Source organism: Danio rerio, chromosome 16, assembly GCF_052040795.2.
Source record: "Danio rerio strain M-AB ecotype USA chromosome 16, GRCz13ab, whole genome shotgun sequence".
Classification (NCBI taxonomy): Eukaryota; Metazoa; Chordata; class Actinopteri; order Cypriniformes; family Danionidae; genus Danio; species Danio rerio.
Window position 1 is genome coordinate 57,967,501 of NC_141036.1, and position 21,376 is coordinate 57,988,876.

The 21,376-nt window shown below is 38.1% G+C and overlaps 1 protein-coding gene and 1 long non-coding RNA gene across 5 annotated transcripts in view; one reads left to right on the forward strand and one right to left on the reverse strand.

Moving 5' to 3' along the window:
* Window positions 1-21,376, reverse strand: part of LOC147840462 (uncharacterized) — a 266,074-nt gene that overhangs the window by 96,251 nt on the left and 148,447 nt on the right. The window lies entirely within an intron of this gene.
* ifnlr1 (interferon lambda receptor 1) overlaps window positions 1-21,376 on the forward strand; it is a 99,561-nt gene that overhangs the window by 71,463 nt on the left and 6,722 nt on the right. For 3 of the 4 annotated variants that reach the window (XM_087284958.1, XM_087284957.1, NM_001197202.2), the window contains 5 exon segments: window positions 6,642-6,768; window positions 13,911-14,083; window positions 16,540-16,721; window positions 18,823-18,967; window positions 20,367-20,491. In XM_087284958.1, the coding sequence (XP_087141084.1) occupies window positions 6,642-6,768; window positions 13,911-14,083; window positions 16,540-16,721; window positions 18,823-18,967; window positions 20,367-20,491 (752 nt within the window). 4 annotated transcript variants of the gene reach the window in all.

The window sequence follows — 21,376 nt, forward strand, 5'->3', positions numbered from 1 at the left end:
TTTGTGCATTTGTTGAAGAAACTCAATATTTTATTGTTTTCTATACATGTTGTCTACTTTATGTACGATTTTAAAATGTAGACAATTTTTGCAATCAAATCAGAGTCTACCTGCCAAGCTTTATTTAATCAGCAAAACCACTGAATTCCATTTGACAGATTTTAAACAAACTTTACAAAAATAAAAGTTACCCGTACATTTTGAAATTAAACTGTTGAAGATAAAAACACAATAAAGCCCTTGGTTTGTTACCATTGTGTTCAAGTATGGCTGCAAAGAACAGTTAATGCATAAAAAAACAGTACCTCCACATGGTAAAACAGGAACAAAATTATTCACAAGACAAGAGCATGTAAAAGCATCATCATCCACCATGCAAACTAGCCATCCCCATCAAACAACTATCTTTTTTATCTTTGTTTTTTATTTTACTTTCTTGATTTGTTTTTAGACATTCAAACACAACGTCTTACAAATTTGGTCCAGTAAACATTCACACCACAATTGACAATATATTGATAGATTAATGCAATAATAAAATCAACCAATACAATTACAAAAAGTAAACAAATAAAATTACTATAATAGTAATAATAATAAATAAAAAAACAAAACACAGATCTTGTTTTTATCTAAATTAGTCTAATCCTCTTCAATTTAACTTTTTCTTGCAGAATCAAACAACTATATTTTGATAGCTTTTCTGAACCTCCTTAAGTCTTTCATTTCCTTGATCGGTTTTGGCAATTTATTCCACATGACTGGTCTGGTGTACAAAAACATTTTCCCTCACTACACTTCTAAATTTAACACCTAGTATTATATGAATGCTGTCGCCTCACTGTTTGAAAACAGTACACCAAATAAATAGCTATTTAATTATGAAACATTTTACATATTCCCAGTTTTAAAAAAAAAACATACTCTAAGTTACCATACCTAATTCTTTAAAAACAGACGGCCATCTTTGAAACGCCTGTCGGGCAGTATGCTCGGGCATTCAGTCTAAATGGGGAAATATCAAATTCTCCAAAACTGTTTGCCAAGCTCACAATCACATATTTTCAGTCACCAATAGAATTAAACAAGAACTGTCTCATAAGTAGGCCCGCACTGAATCTGCGCGCACAGAATTCTGCAGATTTTTAGCCCATCATTAATTCTGTTTATTTACTTGAGTAAATGTGTGTAATATCTATATTTATTGACTTTTCAATTAATTACAGTAATATTATTGACTAATATGAAAATGCTCATTTGATTTATCTATAATGCAGTTTGCACATTAATATTTTCTTTCTTTTAGTGGAGATATTATATGAGAGACTTGCTTTATTTACCAAATAAAGCGACTCTAATTGGATTTGCATTTTAAACATTAAATAAAAGTTTAAACGATATTTTTTATTTCACATATTACGGTTTTAGTTATGATACTCCTAAAATAATTCGGCAGAAATCCACAGATTTTTTACCAAAACTCTCCACAGAAATAGCAAAAAACGTCCACAGATTCCATCTGGCCCTACTCTTAAGTTTAGTTTCTAAATGTCCGAATCAAAATTGCAGTGTTTTTAGGTTGCCACACTCGAAAGGAACAAGATCAGGACATCAATCTCATTTATGGCCATTCTACACAGTATCATCCTCAGAATAATGATCGTTTGACCGCGCTGGTGTTCTGAAGTAAATCACAACTTTGTCTTGATGGCGGATCTCCTCCAGAAATGACAGCGACTCTCTTTACAAGTTTGTGGGCGTTTGTGTAGTTGCTGCTGTCATGTGATGTGCGTTTGACTGGACTGACTGTACCTCATACAGATTACAAAACCAAAAAAACTGTTGTACTTTTTTGAGATGTTAACAGATTTGTGTGTGTTGCGCATCAGTTAAGGCAACATTAGCACCCGTCTGCTTTAATTGTGGGGAAAACTGGATAATTCTGAGCTTTTGTCAAATCTTTATTGTGGCAGGATCAAAATCAGTGACATAGCGTGAATCTGCTAGTGGAGTGATGACACATGTTGCTCATTATTATTCATAGCGGAGTTTTCTTATCCTATGAGAAGATGCTGCTTTTTTAATTATTCATGAGAGCAGGTGCTTTCCAAAGGCTGGGCAGACCTGCCAAGCTGTGACCCAATGACTGAGTGTGACCGCGTCTGCACTGCACGGGTCGTGTGTGTTTGTTTCCATGATCCATGGGGTTTGTTGCATGTGTTGCATGTGTTTTCCTGCGATTCTGTCAGGGCCGATACAGCAAAGCTGTTGGTTTGCTGCAAGCATTTTTGTCCGGAGAGCTGTACGAGAATTAGAGAATGGCGGACTTTGTCTTTTATCAGTTGAGTTCGTTACTATTCAGACACATCACCTATATCCATGCTGCTGTGTTCGCCTCTGTTTAAAATCCTCCAGATTACCGGCAGGGCTAATGGTTGAAATAGACAGGGCAGGAGACCTGCTGCACCGCTATCCACTGTGTCTGCATTCAGACCCAGGATCCAGGAGGAGAGAAGTCCTCCTCATTTATAGTGTTTATATAAACACGATTATCTTTATGATGGTATAACTAATTGTGGTTATGTGTATATAAAATTACGAATAACAAATGTAGCAGGGGATTAAATTACTGCTTATTTCTTTGCATTTTAAGTTCGTAAGCTATGCGTCTCCTCATGGTTTGTGTCTTTTTGTGAGCCAACTGGCAACAGTTGTTCGCTCCCCTAATTTCCCTCTGCACTGCTGGCCACGCCCACTCCTCCCTCTGTTCACAGAGCTCCACGCCCATCATGGAGCATTTTTGGAAAACATTCTGAGGTGGACTTGAACCGAAAGAGGGGCTTCATGGCCCTTTAAAACTAGACATTTCAAGCTTTGTGGATATATCTCTTGTCTGTGAAGCAGGCATTCGCTGAGATTCCAGTATGTTTGTTGACCACAGAAACTATGGTAAAGGCACACATCTGATCCGAACTTTCCTCCTGGAGAAATGTCAGGGGCTGTTTCTCAATATGCGTGTAACATCATCATCAGCTGCCAAAGTTCAGTTCCAATACTCAAGACCGCAAGAACAAAGGACACGTGAAACTTCCCGGATGTGTTCTTGATATTAAGGACGCACCGATGCAGACTAGAGCACTGAATTCAAGTCCCAGAAGTCATTGCGAATGGAGGTGGGAAGCACTGCGTTTTATTTAGATTTATTATCAAAGTTCAGAGATGTAACTTATTTACCAAAGGAGTTAGGGCTGGGCGATTTGGCAAAAAAAAAAAACTCTAGGTTTTTAATAAAGTTTGACCGATTCACGATTTTGATTATTTTTTGTGTGTGTGTTACTAGTCTTCTCAAAACATTACAACAACATGACTGAAGTAAAATTTTCTTTAAAAGTAACTTTTAAAAACCATCTGGTTTAGGAACATTGTATTTTTAATGCCCATGTCATACAAAAATCGGTCAAGGTGTAAATAAATGTAAAACAAATTCACGAGTTAAATAGCCTTGCTGAAGATTTGAATAAGAAATATTTGTGTAAATATTGCAGTTGCAGGAGTACAGAGGTATTTTTTGCAAGTTTTGCTGAGCCTAGGAAAGATTGGCTGTCAGCTCGGCTTTGACTTTGTCTTCTGATTGAATGACAGGTTGTGTTGCTGCTGCCTTTTTCTTAAAAAGATACAGTGGAAGAAAAGGACTGAACATGGAAACTGTAAAGCCTAATTTAACCCAATGTGTGAAGTTGTGGACGTATAGCAGGAGCAAATACAAGTACCAGATGTGCATCTAATATAAAATAATATATTTAATCTATTTTTCCTTTTTTCTCGTTTTAAATATCGATCATCTGATGCGCTTTGCTGCACTCTCTGTATTATGCTGCCTGATCTGTCTGGTTTTCAACTAGGTCCGCTAAATGACGTCATGGGGGCGGGTACTTTCACTTTTCACTGCTGCAGGCCCTCAGCTCTGCTCGTGTTCAAACCAAAAGATCGGCGCGGTTTTTCACATGGCAGGCTTTTACGTCCTTCATACATGTTGAGATCGAGTTTATCGACTTGATGAGGGAATGTCTTGACAATCCACACAGACGTGACTGTCAAGAAGGTGGTACACCAGAAGCGCCGCGACACGCGACATTCTAAAATCTATGGCGCTGCGTGGTGCTGCGCGGTGCGTCGCCGAGAGGCGCTTCTTGTGTGCTTCCTGCTTCATAGAGTGAACCAAAGCGCATTGGTGCCATTATAATGTATTAAATATATATATTTTTAAAAATCGCCATTTCTCGATTTGATTCGAAATTAAATAGTCTTAAAACGTAAATTCGAATTAATCGAAAAAATCTGAAAAATCGCCTAGCCCTAAAAGGAGTTTACCTAAATGAAATGAATGGTGGATATAAACATTACCATGGACATCTTAATAAAGGAGTAAACACGATAAGGGTGTTTGCAGAAATTCTTATTAAAATCAGTTTTATTTATAAGATATTTGGTGCAGAGTATATTTTGAAAAGGGGGAAAACAGTAAATCGCTGTATGAATGCTGCAATGTTTAAATAATATTGAATAAAAACGCGTGAAGGTCATGTGACCATCAGGAAGAATGCAGCATCTCATTTCTCAAATGACGCGTTCTCTGCCCTCTCGGTCTCCCGAGTTCGTTCTTCCGAGGACACCTAGCAAGACCGGTCTCCACAAGGACGCAAATCCGTTCTCGTTCTTGGAATTGAGAAACAGCTAGTCTATACCAATCGATGATTGTTTCCTGTACTAGTAGGCGGGACTTCATTCTCCATATTGACCAATACACTTTTCCCCATTCAAAACTATACGAGTCTTGTGTATTCTGCAGTCTTTGAAAAAACCCTGTTCAAATGTGCTTTGTCTTTTCATTGCTGTCAATTTGACACACTTTCATCTTTTTACATGGCCTACACTTTTCTACAGAAGTCCTGCTGGTGTACCGGTTCAGTTTTCCTCTCAAAACATGAGGAGATTATCATTCCTCCAGGCTTATAATCAATGGAGCTCTGAGCAAAACTCTCTACGTGATCATCATCGTCATCATCATTCTGCTCTCTGATGCTCATGAAACTGTCCATCGATTACTCGGAGCAGAAAAGAAAAGTTTGTTGAGAGGAGTTTCATGAGAGGCCTGCGGTTTTAAAGGTTATACTGAAGCATTATGCTGTGATTTATTGATTCATGTCCAACCAGCCTGAAGAACTGGAGCAGGTTTGGTGGATGAAGCTCTGAATGTTGTGCTTTCTTTGTTTTGTGATGTCATATTCATTGTGTGAAGAGCCAAACACGTTAACACAAAGACTAGAAGATGAATGAACAGAAGAGCTCTGTTCAACGAAGAAGGGCCTCATGTATCAACGCTACGTAAGCACAAAAACTTTGCGCACGCCAGGTTTCACGCTCAGAATTGCTCACGTTTGGATTTACTAACGATGAACTGAACGTGGGAATGTGCGCAGCTTCACGGCAGCTTTCTGGCTGGCGTACGCACATTTTTTGTGCGTGTCTGTTTTATTTCCATTGGCGACTCCTAGAGGCAGTTGTGTTAAATTCCTCTCTACAAAGTGTCTGAGCCTTGCAATGGCAACTGTATGAGACGGGTTCATCTAGCAGGTATATAAGGTTTCCATACCATACAGTTGACCAGCTAAACATTAAAGCACAATTTGCAGCGGTCGCCTGTTTTCCCAATGTAATCTGAGCTATCTACTGCACACACATTGCTATAAAGACACTATCTGAAGATGAATTTGCATGTGTGAATCAGAAACATTTCCATTCAATAAATGTGCAAATAAAATATGATGCATAAACTTATTGATGATTCCTACTTGTCTTTCTCGTGATAAATAGTTGGTGAAATCTGATATGTAACGAGGAAAAAAGAAGAAAGAGTTCATCAGACGCTGGATTCAAACCGAGTTCATGCGCAAACTTGTCAAAACATGTTGATATGCGTTTTACGAGCTGCGCCACTGAGACTGTTAAGAGTACTGCAACATTTTACACCTATAAATCACACTATTTCTGTTCTAATTCACTCAGTGCGATGTTCAGACCCAACTGTGTTAATCGCATCAGCTAAACTCTCCCACTCTATTCATTTTTTTCTTTTGTTGTTAATTCAGGAGAACAAACTTGCAAATAACACAGCTTTTCTTCGGTCTACCTCTGAAAGCAGCACCTCCAATTCCCATTCTGTTCAAAGTTTCTCTTCTTGCTTGCTTTTGCCTTTGCTTTTTCGTTGGGTTTTGCCAAAGCAGAGTCATTAGCATATTCATACGGGGGAGGAGGCAGGGAGGGGTTATGTGCTCGTGCATGTTGCGCTCAGTTTCACGTTCATTCAGATGTACAAAAGAATATGTGTGAGATTCGGCGTACGCAGTGTTTCATACATCTAAATTTTTTTCTGCGTACGCACATTTACAGCTTTGTGCGTACGCAATGTTATAGTATGATTTCCACGCAAGTCTTCGTACATGAGGCCCCTGGTGTTTGTGTATTAGCGTGTTTGTGATTGCCTGTGTTTATTATGTGTATTATTAATGCCAGTTTGTGGATTCTGCTGATTGTCTATTATAAGGTAACGTAATAACTTTTTTGTCTCCTGTTGTTTGCAGGTTGTTGGTGCCAAAACTGTAACCTGACGAAGCCTTATTTCAAGTCCCAGAATTTCTTCAGCGTTCTCCATTGGGATCCTGTTGACCTTCCAGGTCAAACGGCTCTTTACAGTGTCCAGTACAGCCCGTGAGTGACCCAGCCAAGAGAAATCCCTTTACTTTTCACTTTCACTTTTCTTTGGCTTCACAAGCATTAATTTACAGCACAGACTTTGCTCTAGCAGCACACTGAAAAATATGACTGTCATAAATGTCATCAATCATCTTAATCAGCTCTCAACTGATTATATATTTTAGTTATATGAAGTTTAAACTATTATAACTATTTTTATTCCATTTGACTGAGATTCAACTATAATTATTAGGCAGCAATAGTCAGGCCAGATATAATTCTGCATAGAGGAATTATTAATGTCATGCATTAGAGTGTGTACATATCTGAACACACAGGCATTTATATGAACAATAATTAATGTATTACAGTGCTTTCACATCTGTAGTTCGCTTGGTCTGGACCAAGCGGCAACCTCCCGCTCTCCCTTGGGAAGCCAATACGGAAGTAACTAAAACTGCAACTCATCCGAAATTCCACTAGTCCTGGCCGCTCCTGGCTCCAAAATAGAGCAAATTTCAATTAATCCCCACTGTTAGAATGGCCAACTGTACAGCAGAAAAAAAGGTGTTTACAGCCTGCGACAAAAAAGATTTTGGTTAATACAGCTAATATTACCCTTCATGACAACTGAGAGGGGGTGAATTTTTTTAGAACTCATCTGCTTCCTTTATATTAAGTTATATTAAGTTTGCATAATTAAGGGAGTGGCTACTTGAGTGACAGCTAGGTCTCGTTGGTCGCCGTCACGTCACCTCAGCTGAATCCTGCAGATTAGTCACTGATCTCAGCATATTCATCGTATTTCTGTGTTGTTTTATGTGGCTTTACACAGTCAACTGCCTTTTGGACTTGTTTCCTACAATTATCAGATAGCATGGCATGCTGAGTGCACTTAATTGTGCTCACAAACCATTCACGTGGCCTTTGTTTCCTATGTGAGAAAAGTTATGTACTGATATACCATCTCTATACATGTATTTGTTTTATTTAAGATCATTTATCGTTTATATTTAGAGCTGTAATGCACTCCAGAATCTGTCAGATTGATTAGCTGTAGGCTCTAGATCAGTCATCTGAAGAGTTATCATACAGTGTTATGCTGGAGTTCATCAATAGTCTTACATTAACTAACACAGACTGTATCTGAAGTGTTTGGAAGTAATTCGCGTTTTCCTCCTGTTGAAAAACGTCATGAGAACAATACTTAGTGGCTCAATGTATTACAGCAGTGTTTTTAAAAGACTAAACACTTTATTGATATAGTGTACAATCAAGCACAAGTGGTCAGAACACAAACGAGTCACAGGTGATAAAGTATTAAGCGTTCTCCCAAAGTAAAGTGAGTCTGAACTAAGTCCAAGCAAAATGCTAGCAGGTGTCTGTAGCTCCGCTCACTCTCCGCCTCTTTGCCCTTGTTTGGTATCCCGCCGTGGGTGTGATGACGCGCAAACAAAATGGTAACGGTTGGCCACGCCTACTTGTGGCTTCTTTTGCACTCTTCAGAAACCTATAGGTGACGTCACGGATACTACATCCATATATTTTACAGTCTAGGGTCTGGACCAAGGGCAATAAATGACACATTGTTGTATTTTCTGCCGTCTTTGGGTCCTTTTCACACCACACTGCTGGCTTTGGTCCGAACCAGTTGAAAGGAACCAAAATGCAGTCTTCTGACAAAATCTCCTCTCAGTCCTTGTGTTTTCTGCATCCAACTCTAAACTCAGTGACTGGTGTCTTTGCTGAAGGACACGTATTGCTCGTCCGGCTGGGAATCTGCTCTTCAGTCTGTGAACTGCAATTAGAAACGGCGCAGGAAGGAGCTGCGTCTGCAAAATATTTCTGGCCTTGCACTGAACGTTCTGCACTGGTCACAGTTACGCTTTGCTGAAAAACTGATGGCGAAAAAGTAAATCTGATGGGAAGGCAGGGTGCAGTAGTGCATGCTGGGAGGGTCAGCGGTGCTGACAGCAGGATGATGGGATGAGAGAGAAAAGAAAAGCTCCGGATAATCCTCCAACTGTAATGTGGAGAAAAAAAACGCACATCAGGGCAAACTCTTCACCTCCTTTTCTTCCTCTGCTATCCTTTTGAGTGTTTTTCATGCTCTTTCCTGACTTTTGTTTCTCATTTGGTAGGGATGCACAGAATACTTTTGGCCGGAAGATTTTTATCACCATAAAAACTGCACCAAGGCCCACAGCAACTTCCTCCCATGCTGTTTCCTTGACATATTATATACACTCACTGGCCACTTTATTAGGTACACCTTACTAGTAGCGGGTTGGACCCCTTTTGTCTTCAGAACTGCCTTAATCCTTCATGGCATAGATTCAGCAAGGTACTGGAAATATTCCTCAGAGATTTTGCTCCATATTGACATGAGAGCATCTCACAGTTGCTGCAGATTTGTCAGCTGCACATCCACGATATCAATCTCCCGTTTACCACATCCCAAAGGTGCTCTATTGGATTTAGATCTGGTGACTGTGGAGGCCATTTGAGTACAGTGAACTCATTGTCATGTTCAAGAAACCAGTCTGAGATGATTCACACTTTATGACATGGTGCGTTATCCTGCTGGAAGTAGCCATCAGAAGATGGAGACACTGTGCTCATAAAGGGGTGGACAAGGTCAGCAATAATACTCAGGTAGGCTGTGGCGTTGACACGATGATCAATTGGTACTAATGAGCCCAAAGTGTGTAGCATGACCATGTCTACATGTCTAAAGGTAGCTAAAGGTGAATTGATGAACTAAACCAGGGGTCACCAATCTCGGTCCTGGAGGGCCGGTGTCCCTGCAGGATTTAGCTCCAACTAGCCTCAACACACCTGCCTGGATGTTTCAAGTATACCTAATAAGACCTTGATTAGCTTGTTCAGGTGTGTTTGATTAGGGTTGGAGCTAAAATCTCCAGGACACCGGCCCTCCAGGAACAAGTTTGGTGACCACTGAAGTAAACTGTCCGTGTATGGAGACCAGGTAGAAAACCTGATAAATACCATGTAGGTCAAAGTGAAAATTTGAAAATTTTTTTGAGAGCTAAGTGGCAGTGCCGATTTTCTTTTAATCTTTTGCTACTCTGTATGGGTGTTTGCTACTCCCAGTACTGGGTTGCAGCTGGAAGGCCGCTGCGAATGCCACTGCATAAAACATACAGTATGCCATAATAGTTGGTGGTTCATACTGCTGTGTCAACCCCTGATAAATAAGAGACTATGCTGAAGGAAAATGAAAGAATGACTGTTTATATTTGTTTTATTCTGTCATTTTTACTTATTTAAAATTAAAATGTTGTCAGAGGAACAAGTTATGTGCTGTGATGGAAAAATCAGGGTCGTTCACCAAAGTTAAAACTGTTTTTGTGATTCAAATCTCAAATAAATGTACTTTTTCTTCCTTTTCTTTTTTTCTTTTTTGGATTTTATTTTTAAGTATTGTCATCAGTAGTTTACAGAACATGCAAAATAGTGTTTTACCCCAAACACATAAATATAAATCCAGAGAAATTAGAATTTTGCATTACAATCTTACAGTTAGGCGACGCACATTTACATTTACATTTACATTTAGTCATTTAGCAGACGTTTTTATCCAAAGCGACTTACAAATGAGGACAAGGAAGCAATTTACACAACTATAAGAGCAACAATGAATAAGTGCTATAAGCAAGTTTCAGGTCTGTAAAGTCTAAGAAGGGAAGTATTAGTAGTATTAGTATTTTTTTTTATTAGTATTTATATTAGTATTTTGTTTGTACAGTTAGTGTGATATTCAGAGAGGCAATTGCAGATTAGGAAGTGTAGTGGAGACTAAATAGTTGAGTTTTTAGTCGTTTCTTGAAAGTAGCGAGTGACTCTGCTGTTCTGATGCAGTTAGGGAGTTCATTCCACCAACTGGGCAGATTGAGCGTAAGCATTCGCGAAAGTGATTTCTTCCCCCTTTGGGATGGAACCACGAGGCGACGTTCATTCACAGAACGCAAGTTTCTGGAGGGCACATAGATCTGCAGAAGCGAGAGCAGATAAGGAGCAAGGCCAGAAGTCACTTTGTAGGCAAACATCAGAGCTTTGAATTTGATGCGAGCAGCAATGGCGCAAGTAGGTAGTGCTGTCATCCAACAGCAAGATGATCCCTGGTTCGAGCATTGGCTGGGTCAGTTGGAATTTCGGTGTAAAGTTTGCATGTTCTCCCTGCGTTCGCATGGGTTTCCTCCAGGTGCTCCGGTTTCCCCCACAGTCCAAAGACAATCAGTACAGGTGAATTGAGTAAGCTAAATTGTCAGTAGTGTGTGTACGTGTGTGGATGTTTCCCGGAGATGGGTTGCGGCTGTAAGGGCCTCCGCTGTGTAAAAACGTGCTGGATAAGTTGGCAAGTCATTCCGCTATGGTGACCCCGAATTAATAAAGGGACTAAGCCGAAAAGAAAACGAATGAATGAATGAATCTTGTAGTTAAGGTAATTGGATTGAGATAGCGTGCTGGAATGCTGAAGTTATGACTTTAAGGGTTGCTCCAAAGATAATAATAAACCTGCAATATCATATAACTGTAATATAATAATGCACATTATATGACACACAGGATACAGGGTGTGTCTTTATGTTTTACCATTGCACTTGTTTACTATAGTTACAGTCTGGTTGGTCTGCTCAAATTAGAGTAATGTCTCTATACACGCACTAACGTGACTAATTAAAATGAGAGCTGATTCAGTTACTAGACAGGTGTGTTTTCAAAGCAATGCCATAACACGCTGCTGAACTATAAGCATGACGCATCGTTGAAGACACTAGCTAGGGAGTCATCATGACTGAACTGTCACAGGTACATTAACCACATTGTTTAGAGCTGTTTTTAAACTTCATGAAAACATCTGCTTATTACTACATTTTAGGTCAATAATGTCAGATTGTGGCTGTAAATAGTGACCATGGCATCAAAGGACTGGTTAATTAGGTTTTTTGTTTTGTGACATGATCCTCATAACAGCACTTCACATGCACGCCTCCTAACAAAACACAGTTTATTTTAGTTTAGCATGTAAGGTCATGATCTATGTTAGTCCATATGTCATCTGTACAACTGAGCAATTCAATAAAAGTAGATCATTTTACTCCAGTTAAAAATAAACAATTGAACTGAATGTTGACTAATTCAACTCATTTTTTTTGGATTAAGTTAACTTAAATTTAGATATGTTTAACATTCAAAATTAAGAGATTGATTTTATTTAATTGTATTATTATTGTTATTATTTTAACATTGACTTAAACTTAGATTTATAGTTCCTGTTATGCTTTGTCCCAGACCAGTGTTAAATTTGCCAGCAAAGTTTGATTTAATCATATATATATGTCATATTTTAGTCTTATGTCATATTATGTCATATATATGTCATATTTTAGTCTTTAGACTAAATTTCATAAGGTTTTAGTCAATTAAACCTCTATAGTCTTATGAGATGTGATTGCATCCCGTGTCCGCTGTGGATCAGTCACATTTTTTAACTATGTTTGAGCCTCATGCATCACACACCAAGATTAATTCTGATTTGTTTTTTTTTTTTTAAATATCCAATCCCATTCTCATCTCCTCTTTATTAGTAAAATGTCAGTATATATGTATTTTAGTTGTAGTCATCATCAGTTAATTTTTATTTAGTTTTCGTCGGTGGAAACTTGTTCATCAAGAAAATTGACAAATTTTTCGTCAACGAAATTAACACACTCTCAGACTAAAGGAAATTGTTCATGTTTATTTTTATAGCACTTTTCTCAATGTAGATTGTCAAAGCAGCTTAACATAGTTCTAGTAAAGTCCAGATTTCAGAGTTCAGTTTAGTTCAGTGTGGTTTAAATGATATTAAGTGTGGTAATATTAATATATTATTTATTAAGTGTTGACAGAAACTTAAAAAGGTTTGAAACCACTTGATGGTGAAAAAAATATTTAGATTTAAGTTAGTTCTCCTAAATATTTTGTTTTGAATGTTTTGAGTATTGTCCAGTGATGTTTTGGACGTCCAGCGTTCTCTAGCACTTGGACTGCAGCTTTGCACAGGAAGTTTGGCCAGAGGAGAAATGATTGTGCCCAACAGAGCCTGGTTTCTCGAGTTTTTTTTCCTTCACTTTTGTCAATTGGTTTGTTTCTCCACTGGCTTGCTTGGTTTGGGACTTGTGAAGCTGCTCATTGATGGATTTGCTCTTCAGTGTTTAAGCTTTCCGCAGGGAAAATGAAACCACACTGAAATTAACTAAACTGAAGTTCATCTCTGAAATCTGGACTGACAGTTTTAATTTACTATAATCATCTATGTTAAGCTACTTTGACAACCTACATTGTAAAAGCGTTATAGAAATAAACATGAATTGAATAGAATGTGAAATGTCACTATCAGGTAGTTTTACAGCGTAGAAATTCTGCTAAAGAAAATGCAAGTATATTTTTGTATGTATATTCTCTCAGTTTATTGGTATAAAATATATGAAATCTGGAAAAAAAACAGATATTGAAAAGTCAAAGAAAAAATCATGTCAGGTATGGCTTCAGTTTTGCTTCAGCTTTGAGATTTAAAACTGCTTTAGTGCTGGTTTAACAATGAATTTTTTTTTTTATTTGGTAGCTCTTTCTCAGTTGGCGTTACGAATGAGCATGCATTATTTCGGCTCATGGCTGTGTTTTTGAAAGTCTGTTCACAGTTTTGTACAGTATCAGGTGGTCTTACAATGCGGAAACTCAATTCTAACCACACTGTTTGTGATGATGATGATGATGAATTTTCATTTAATGCCATGTCAGCAACAAAGGCTACTTTCATGGCACAAACATTTCATTAATGAATATACAATTCAAAACATCAAACTACAGAAAGCATAAATTAGAACTGATTTTTAACGTTAATGCATGATAAATTCTAAAATCTGCGCTGAATATCTCAAGTTAATGTCATAAGGCTTTCTGCAGTCATTAAAAGACCACACTGGTTGTGAATATTCACTGTCATTAGGGATTCTGGAAGCACTGAATTGTTAAGATATGTTAGCACACACAATTAATTCTCCATGGATGGTTTTGGGAACGCAGCTCAGGTTGTGCTGTGAATAATGACATTAAGTGTTTCTCTTGTTTTTGTTTGTGTGCTTGTTCAGGTATGGCAGTCCTCGTCAGCTGGTTCCGTGGTGCCAGAACATCTCATCTCCAGTGTGTGATCTGACTGATGTGATGAGTGCAGTGGTGACCGAAGTCACCATCACATATAAAGCCATCGTCTATGCAGGCGCACAGTGTCTGGGTGAAGTGAGGTTCTCTCCGTTTAAAGAAAGTAAGATATATTCTACACTCGTCCTATTGACCTCATTCTTGATGTATGAGAGGCGCAGCCAATGCAATCTTTTTGGCTCAAGACTTTCAGTTTTGTTCACTTCAACCGTTTTTAACATCTTAAAAGCAATGGGTTACGCTGATGCAAACTGATTCTTATATTATATATGTTATATATATATATATATATATATATATATATATATATATATATATATATATATATATATATAATATATTATATATATCATGTTTCTTATATTATTATTCAAAATATAATGTGTATAGTCATTAACACATATTATTTTCTACGTAAATATTAAAACCCCTGCCTCCATGCCTTTATTTATAGCAATCTCTATGATGTTTTTGATATCAATATTATTTATTATATGCATGTTTATATTTGTTTATTAAATACAAGTGTAGATTTGTCCGCCTGTCAGGTTTTGGAGACGTCTGCATCACCATATGGGGCACCATAAATCTCACCATATTCTCTGTTATTATTCGTTTGCTTAAAATTAGAACTGAATTTAGAAGTAGTTTTGAAACAAATCTTTGCGCTTAACAAACAAAAATAAATATGTAGGCTAAGGAATGTCTTCAGTGGAGTGAGTTTACACCGTTTCCTTAATCCACCAAAGTAAAGGAGTAAAGTGAAGGGTTAAAGTAAAGAGAAAGTAAAGAGGCAGAATGGAGGAGGCTCATTCTTTATCCTTGCACTGCAGATGCTGAACTGTTTTCTTGTTAATGACGCGTTCAGTTTTTCCACTTACAAAGTGCACCATGTAAATAGCAAAGGCACTATGGTGTAATGCAGCTGACTCTTAAAGGGAATGGGAGATGAGACTCTGATTGGTTTAATGCACGTTATGCTCAAAACACAACTAGAACTCATTAAGAGAATAAGCACAACACTGTTAGACCTTGCACGGCAGTGCAAAGCATATTTCTCCGTCCTTAAAACAGCAAAAGTGGATTCACACATGCCCTTAATTCTTTTGTAACATGCACTTAAGAATTTGAGCCTAGATCATTAAAATAGAGCCCTTATTCTTTTAACTAAAATGTCATTTAGGAGTTTGAAATATGCACACACAGTTTGTTTTGGAAAGCCAGTACATATTTACTTATATTTTGGTTAGGACTAGTGGTGTGGCGTTTAGTCTCAACTAAAACGTCATTTAGCTTTATTCATATCCTTATTAGCTGTGTAGATCAGTGGTTCTCTGATGGATTTTGGTTTTATGTGTCAGGTTTGGGTCACTTTGAGTGCATTGAGCCTAATATGCTGGTGAATATCTTTTTCAAGTTTTCTGTCTTTCTCAGTTGGAGTGAGGAATGTGCCTGCAAAGTTGTTAAAAAACATTTGGGTGAAGACCAGTGATGCACTGTTAATTCTTAACGCAAATTTTTATGTAGTTTTGCTTGGTCTTAACTAAAATACCATTAGTTTAGTCGAATACTTTTCATATAAAAGTTGGTTAGATCAGTGGTTCTGTGTTAGATTTTGGTCTGTGTCAGTTTTGGGTCACTTTGACGCATTCAGTTTTCAAACCGTTTAAAATGCTGGTTTAACTATGAATATCATTTTTTTTTTTTTTTTTTGGTGTCTATTTCTCAGTCGGAGCAAGTAATGTGCATGCAAAAAAATATGTGCATTAAAAATATGCAACAGTGCGAGAAAGCGCCAGCGGCTTTCAAATCTGCGGTGTGAGGACATTTTGGTTTTGCTGGCAAGTATAATGCCAGTAAAAGAAGAAACGGTGAACAAAAAATTCACTTAAATTTTATATGCCTATAGAATAAAAAAAACACCCGTCAAGCCATGAGAACCGAACCGAAAACCAATGCTCAAAAACCGAGGTATGTATTGAACCGTGAGCTAACTGTAATGTTGCATCCCTATTAGAATCAGAATCTAATATAGTTAGAGTTTTATTGGCGAGTGTGCTTCACACACACAAGGAATTTGTTTTGGCTACAGAAGCTTCCAGTGTACATAAAGTGACAATACAAAATAAATATGACAAAAATACGATAATCTTTAAACAGATGCAGTTAGTCAAAAAATCTGGATGTTGAATTGTATGACCAGATTTGTTATAAATATACAGGTTATAAGGTGCTGTATACAAATGCGTATGAGAAAATCTCTTTATACTTGTTAATTTGACCTATGTTCACTACACACTAGTCATAAAACACAAAGAAATGTGTGTGTCAATTTGATTAATAGAACAACTTTTTTAACATGAATTTTCTATTGCATGAGAATCGATGAATTTGACAAGAAACACGGTTATACCGCTGTTTTTAGTTAAATGCAGAGTTTATAATACAGAATGATCAACCACAAATCAATTTCACAAATCATTTCAAAGTAAATATTGTCATGACCTGCTTATTATTTTCTCAGAATTTTGCTATATCTGTTGTGTTTCTCTCTTTTAGCCACATTAGCGGCACCGCAGCTGACCGTAACCTCAAACCAAACCCATCTGAATGTGACTCTTTCTAAGCCGAGGGTTCCGTGGAATCGCTCCATTGAGAGCATAAAGTATTGGGCGGACTACAGGGATGTGAAACGATACCCTGTTAAATACATTGTTCGTCTGACCCATCCCGGATCACAGGTTAGTATCATCTCTCCTGTTGTCCTGGAATTCTGTATACACCGTTTGTCCTTCAGGTCAAAAATGAGCCTCTAAAATAAAACTAAAATAAAGAATTTCAATCCTCTATGGATGGATGTGCTCAAGTGGAGTACAAGCAAAGGAGATCAACAGCATTTCTGATTATATTACTTCACCTCTGGTTTCACCTGTGACAAAAGGCCAAGAAAGAAAGGGAGAGAGAAAGAAATCATGCATTTATAACTAATATATATAAAAAAATATTTAGCATTATTGTTACGTTCCCTTCAACTCTGTCTAGGGCAGGGGTGTCAAACTCAATTCCTGAAGGGTCGCAGCCCTGCACAGTTTAGTTCCAACCCTGCTCCAACACACTTACCTGTAGGTTTTAAACAAGCCTGAAGGACTCAATTAGTTTGATCAGGTTTGCTTAATTAGGGTTGGAACTAAACTGTGCAGAGCTGCGGCCCTTTTGGAACTGAGTTTGACACCTGTGGTCTAGGTGGACAAGGGTACGCAACAGAATGTTAGTGGAGTTTTGTGTGTGTGTGTTAGCATTGAGGTCCTAAGAGCAACCTCTCAAAGGACTAAACAAAAGAAATATGCAACCTGAATGAAGATTAACAAAATATTTATTGAAGTATTAAGGGAGGGTTCCAAAAAAAACTTCAAGAGGGGGTTCAAGCCAAAACAACAAACAAAAATTCTCTAACTGAGAGAAAGGGAAGAACTAAATCTATAAAAGAAAAGAATAGAAAAATACATAAAACATACTCTCACTCCCTTACTAACATAAACAGGAGAAAACTGTTACAAAAAGTAAAATGGCACCCCTCTCTACTAACCCAATCCTTGATTAACAAAGAGTAAAAAGTGGTTAACAAAGTAGTATTGAAAACATAAATTAACTTACAATCAAAAAGAGGTTGAGACAAAGGCTGTATCAGATAGTCAACAGCATCAACAGAACTTAAACAAATCAAAGCTCCTAATCAACAAATAATGCTTAAAGGATTAAACAAAGAATGTTTTTAAAGTCTCACAAAAGAGCCTCCACACACACACAAAAACACACTGTTCCATTGGAGACAAGCTGCTTAAATGCCCACGACTTTACTCGTCCTCCAATCACTGAATGGTTCATTAGTGGCAGCAGGTGACGTTCATCATCGCCTATTAGAGTGTAGCAGAGAAAGAAAGAAAATAAAAAACAAAACGGAAACAAATATGTCCTGGGACGTAACAATTATACAGAACCGCAGATTAAGTCCTGAAAGTAGGCAAGATTGAATAGGAATGGCATGATGAATGTGCAAAAATAATGATAGTAACTTGTATTTAAAGTTGCCGACGTATAAGCTATTTCAGTGTGGGTGTTTAGGTTTTCCCTCAAACTCTACTTAAGCTGTTTTTTTTTGTAGATTTGTCACGAAAGGAGACGCTGACAACAGAGGTGCAAATTCAAATGCAGGTTTATTAACAGGATGTTCAGGCAGGCAACGTCAACAGGGTCAAAAAACAGGCAAATGGTCCATACAAGCAGCAAGCAATGTAAACAAACAAGGCGAGGATCAAAACGGCAAAGCAAGGCAAGGGAAAAGCGTCGTAATGTTCACAATGACGGATAAACAAGACTCAGCAAAGATGTGTGTGTGTGCCTTTATTTGTGTGTGTGTATTTAAAGTCCTCGTAACTATCCTCTGGCTGTGTGTGTGGGCATAAAATCAAACTGAAATGGGAACCGCTGTGTGTGAGGTGCATGACGGAACTTGTAGTTCATACACTGGCGGATTTGTAGATCTTTAGCGAAACTGCTTGTTTATCACAGATCTGCAGCTGCTAGATTATCGATGTATATAGTCATTAAACAGGCAAATGGTCCATACAAGCGGCAAGCAACGTAAACAAACAAGGAGATAATCAAAACGGCAAAGCAAGGCAAAGGAAACAGAACTTGTAGATCCATACACTGGCGGATTTGTAGTTCTTTAGCGAACTGCAAGTTTATCAACGATCCTCAGCCACTAGATCTCAGGTAATGTTTCTGGCTGAATCTGTGTTGTGAATTGTTTGTGGAGTGACTGTTGGTGTGTTTCCTCAGGAATATTTTAGCAGGACGTCTCCTTCAGTGTTGATCGAGCTGCTATGGAAAGATGTGGAGTATTGTGGCGAAGTGTTTTATTCGCTCACTCATCCCGGCTGGTTCAGACCCAGTGAAAACACCACCTTCTGTCTCACCATCTCAGGTAAATCTACAGTTTAAACACTCATTACTTCTGAATACATTTGCTTTCAGTCTGAGCTTTTCACTAACCCTGTGATTGCTACTTTGCTTAGTTTACTATTAGGGCTGGGCGGTTAAAAAAACAGTATCAGTGTTGACCGAACATCATTGTCAATAAGATTAAAAAAAAGTTTGGTATGAAGTAGTTGATCAATTTTAACAAATAAAAACACTTACAGGTTGTGGCTCACAATCCACAGCTTCGTCGGTTGGAGGAGTTTTAACCGAATCCACCACTGAACTGAGAGAGATTCTAGAAGTTCTCCTTTGTCAAATGCTAGAGCTATATCGTTTTATATAATTCTCGGGGACATAATTAAAATAAAACTAAGCACTTCTGTCTTTGTGTTGTGTTCTTCAGAAGCCTAAATACAGAAACAGAAGAAGCTCTGTGAAAGTAGCAGCATTTGGACGCCATTTTAGCTTTCACTGTTTTAACATTGAAGCGCCTCTGGCCACGTCCCTTCACTGCGCAGGGTGTGTGCGCATGGTGAATGCACGTAACCTGAAGCCCTTGATCTCACTAGCCCGGATGTTTTTTTGGTTTTTTTTTGTAGTCCTCAAATTCGTTCACTGTAGGCTTTGCTAAGCTAACTCTGTAAAAACCAATGTCTCGCTTTTCATTGAACTTTGAGCGTCTTACATTCAGAGATGCTGTTTATGTTCACACAGCTACATTACACATCAACTAAAGTTTAAAATATGATATCGTAGTGGACCACCCCTTTAAATCTGAAAAGTTTTTTATTTATAAAATGTATTCCTTTTATAAAATATGCCAAAAATAATGATCGCAGATTGTACTTACAGTTACCAAAATCAAATGTGAGACATATCAGTGTTAGGGGGCAGCATGGTGGCTCAGTGGTTAGCACTGTGGCCTCACAGCAAGAAGGTCACTGGTTTGAGTCCTGGTTGGGCCAGTTGGCATTTCTGTGTGGAGTTTGCATGTTCTCCCGGTGTTGGCGTGGGTTTCCTCCAGGTGCTCCGGTTTCCCCCACAGTCCAAACACTTCCGCTATAGGGGAATTGGGTAAGCTAAATTGGCCGTAGTGTATGAGAGTGTGTGTGTGGTTGAATGTGAGTGTGTACGGGTGTTTCCCAATACTGGATTGCAGCTGCAAGGGCATCTGCATTGTAAAACATATGCTCTAAGTTTTTGGTTCATTCCACTGTGGCGACCCCTGATAAATAAGTGACTAAGCCGAAGAAAAATGAATGTATATTTGAAAGATGAATGAAATTGAGGTAACAGGAATGTGTATTACAAAGCAATGTCAATCAGAATAATATTGGTAGTATTTAAATAGCATTCATTTAGCAACAAAAAATAATAATTATCATATTTTTTGTGTCTTTCAGCTCCTAATCCGTTGCTCCATATCTTAATGTGGCCCAGTGTGCTGGCTGCGCTGCTGATGGTCTTCCTATCCGTCATGCTCTGCCATCGCTTTGTGAAACGAAAGCGCTCCTTACCGAAAGCTCTGGTGAGTGATTGTGTCATCTCTGAGGGAAACTCCTGTAAAGTGTCTTACCGGCAGCCGAAAGTCCTGTTTGACAAGAGCGTCACGTTTCGCTGCTCAAGGAATGTGTGTGTTTTCCTCTGCAATGCTTCTGGCAGCTCGTGTCGATAACGATTAAAACACACACCTGCTGCCAGATCCAGTCACTGACGTCAATGCTTTACTGCAGTGTTTCTCAACCACGTTCCTGGAGGATCACCAACACTGCATGTTTTGGATGCCTCCTTTGTCTCACACCCATTACAGCTCTTTCAGTCTCTGCTAATGATGATCTGAGTAGCGTGTGTTAGGTTAAGTAGACATGGAAAATGTGCAGAGCTGGTGTTCCTCCAGAAGCGTGGTTGAGAAATACTGCTTTACTGGATCATTGAACCTGTTTTTATGATATTTCACTTTTAATATTCAGTGTTTGTGCGTAGTATTTATTTCTGTGTATATATTTGTTTGTGTATCATCTCTTATTGAAATAGGAAGTTGTTCTTGTAATGTTTATGTATTATTGATCTTCATATGATATGGCCATAAGTTGCTCAATACATAAACCTGTTTTAAGGATTCAAGATATTATTACATGCCTCATTCTAATATTGTCACCCTTGGAAAATATGAGCATTATTTACCTTTTTTGTGTTATTTATTAATTTATTCATTAATTCTTTAATTTTCGTTCAGCTTAGTCCCTTTATTCATCAGGGGTCACCTCAGCAGAATAAACCACCAACTTATCCAGGATATGTTTAACACAGCAGATGCCCTTCCAGCTGCAACCCAATACTGGGAAACACCCATACACTCACATTCTCACACACTCTTACACTACAGCCAATTTAGTTCATTCAATTCTCCTAT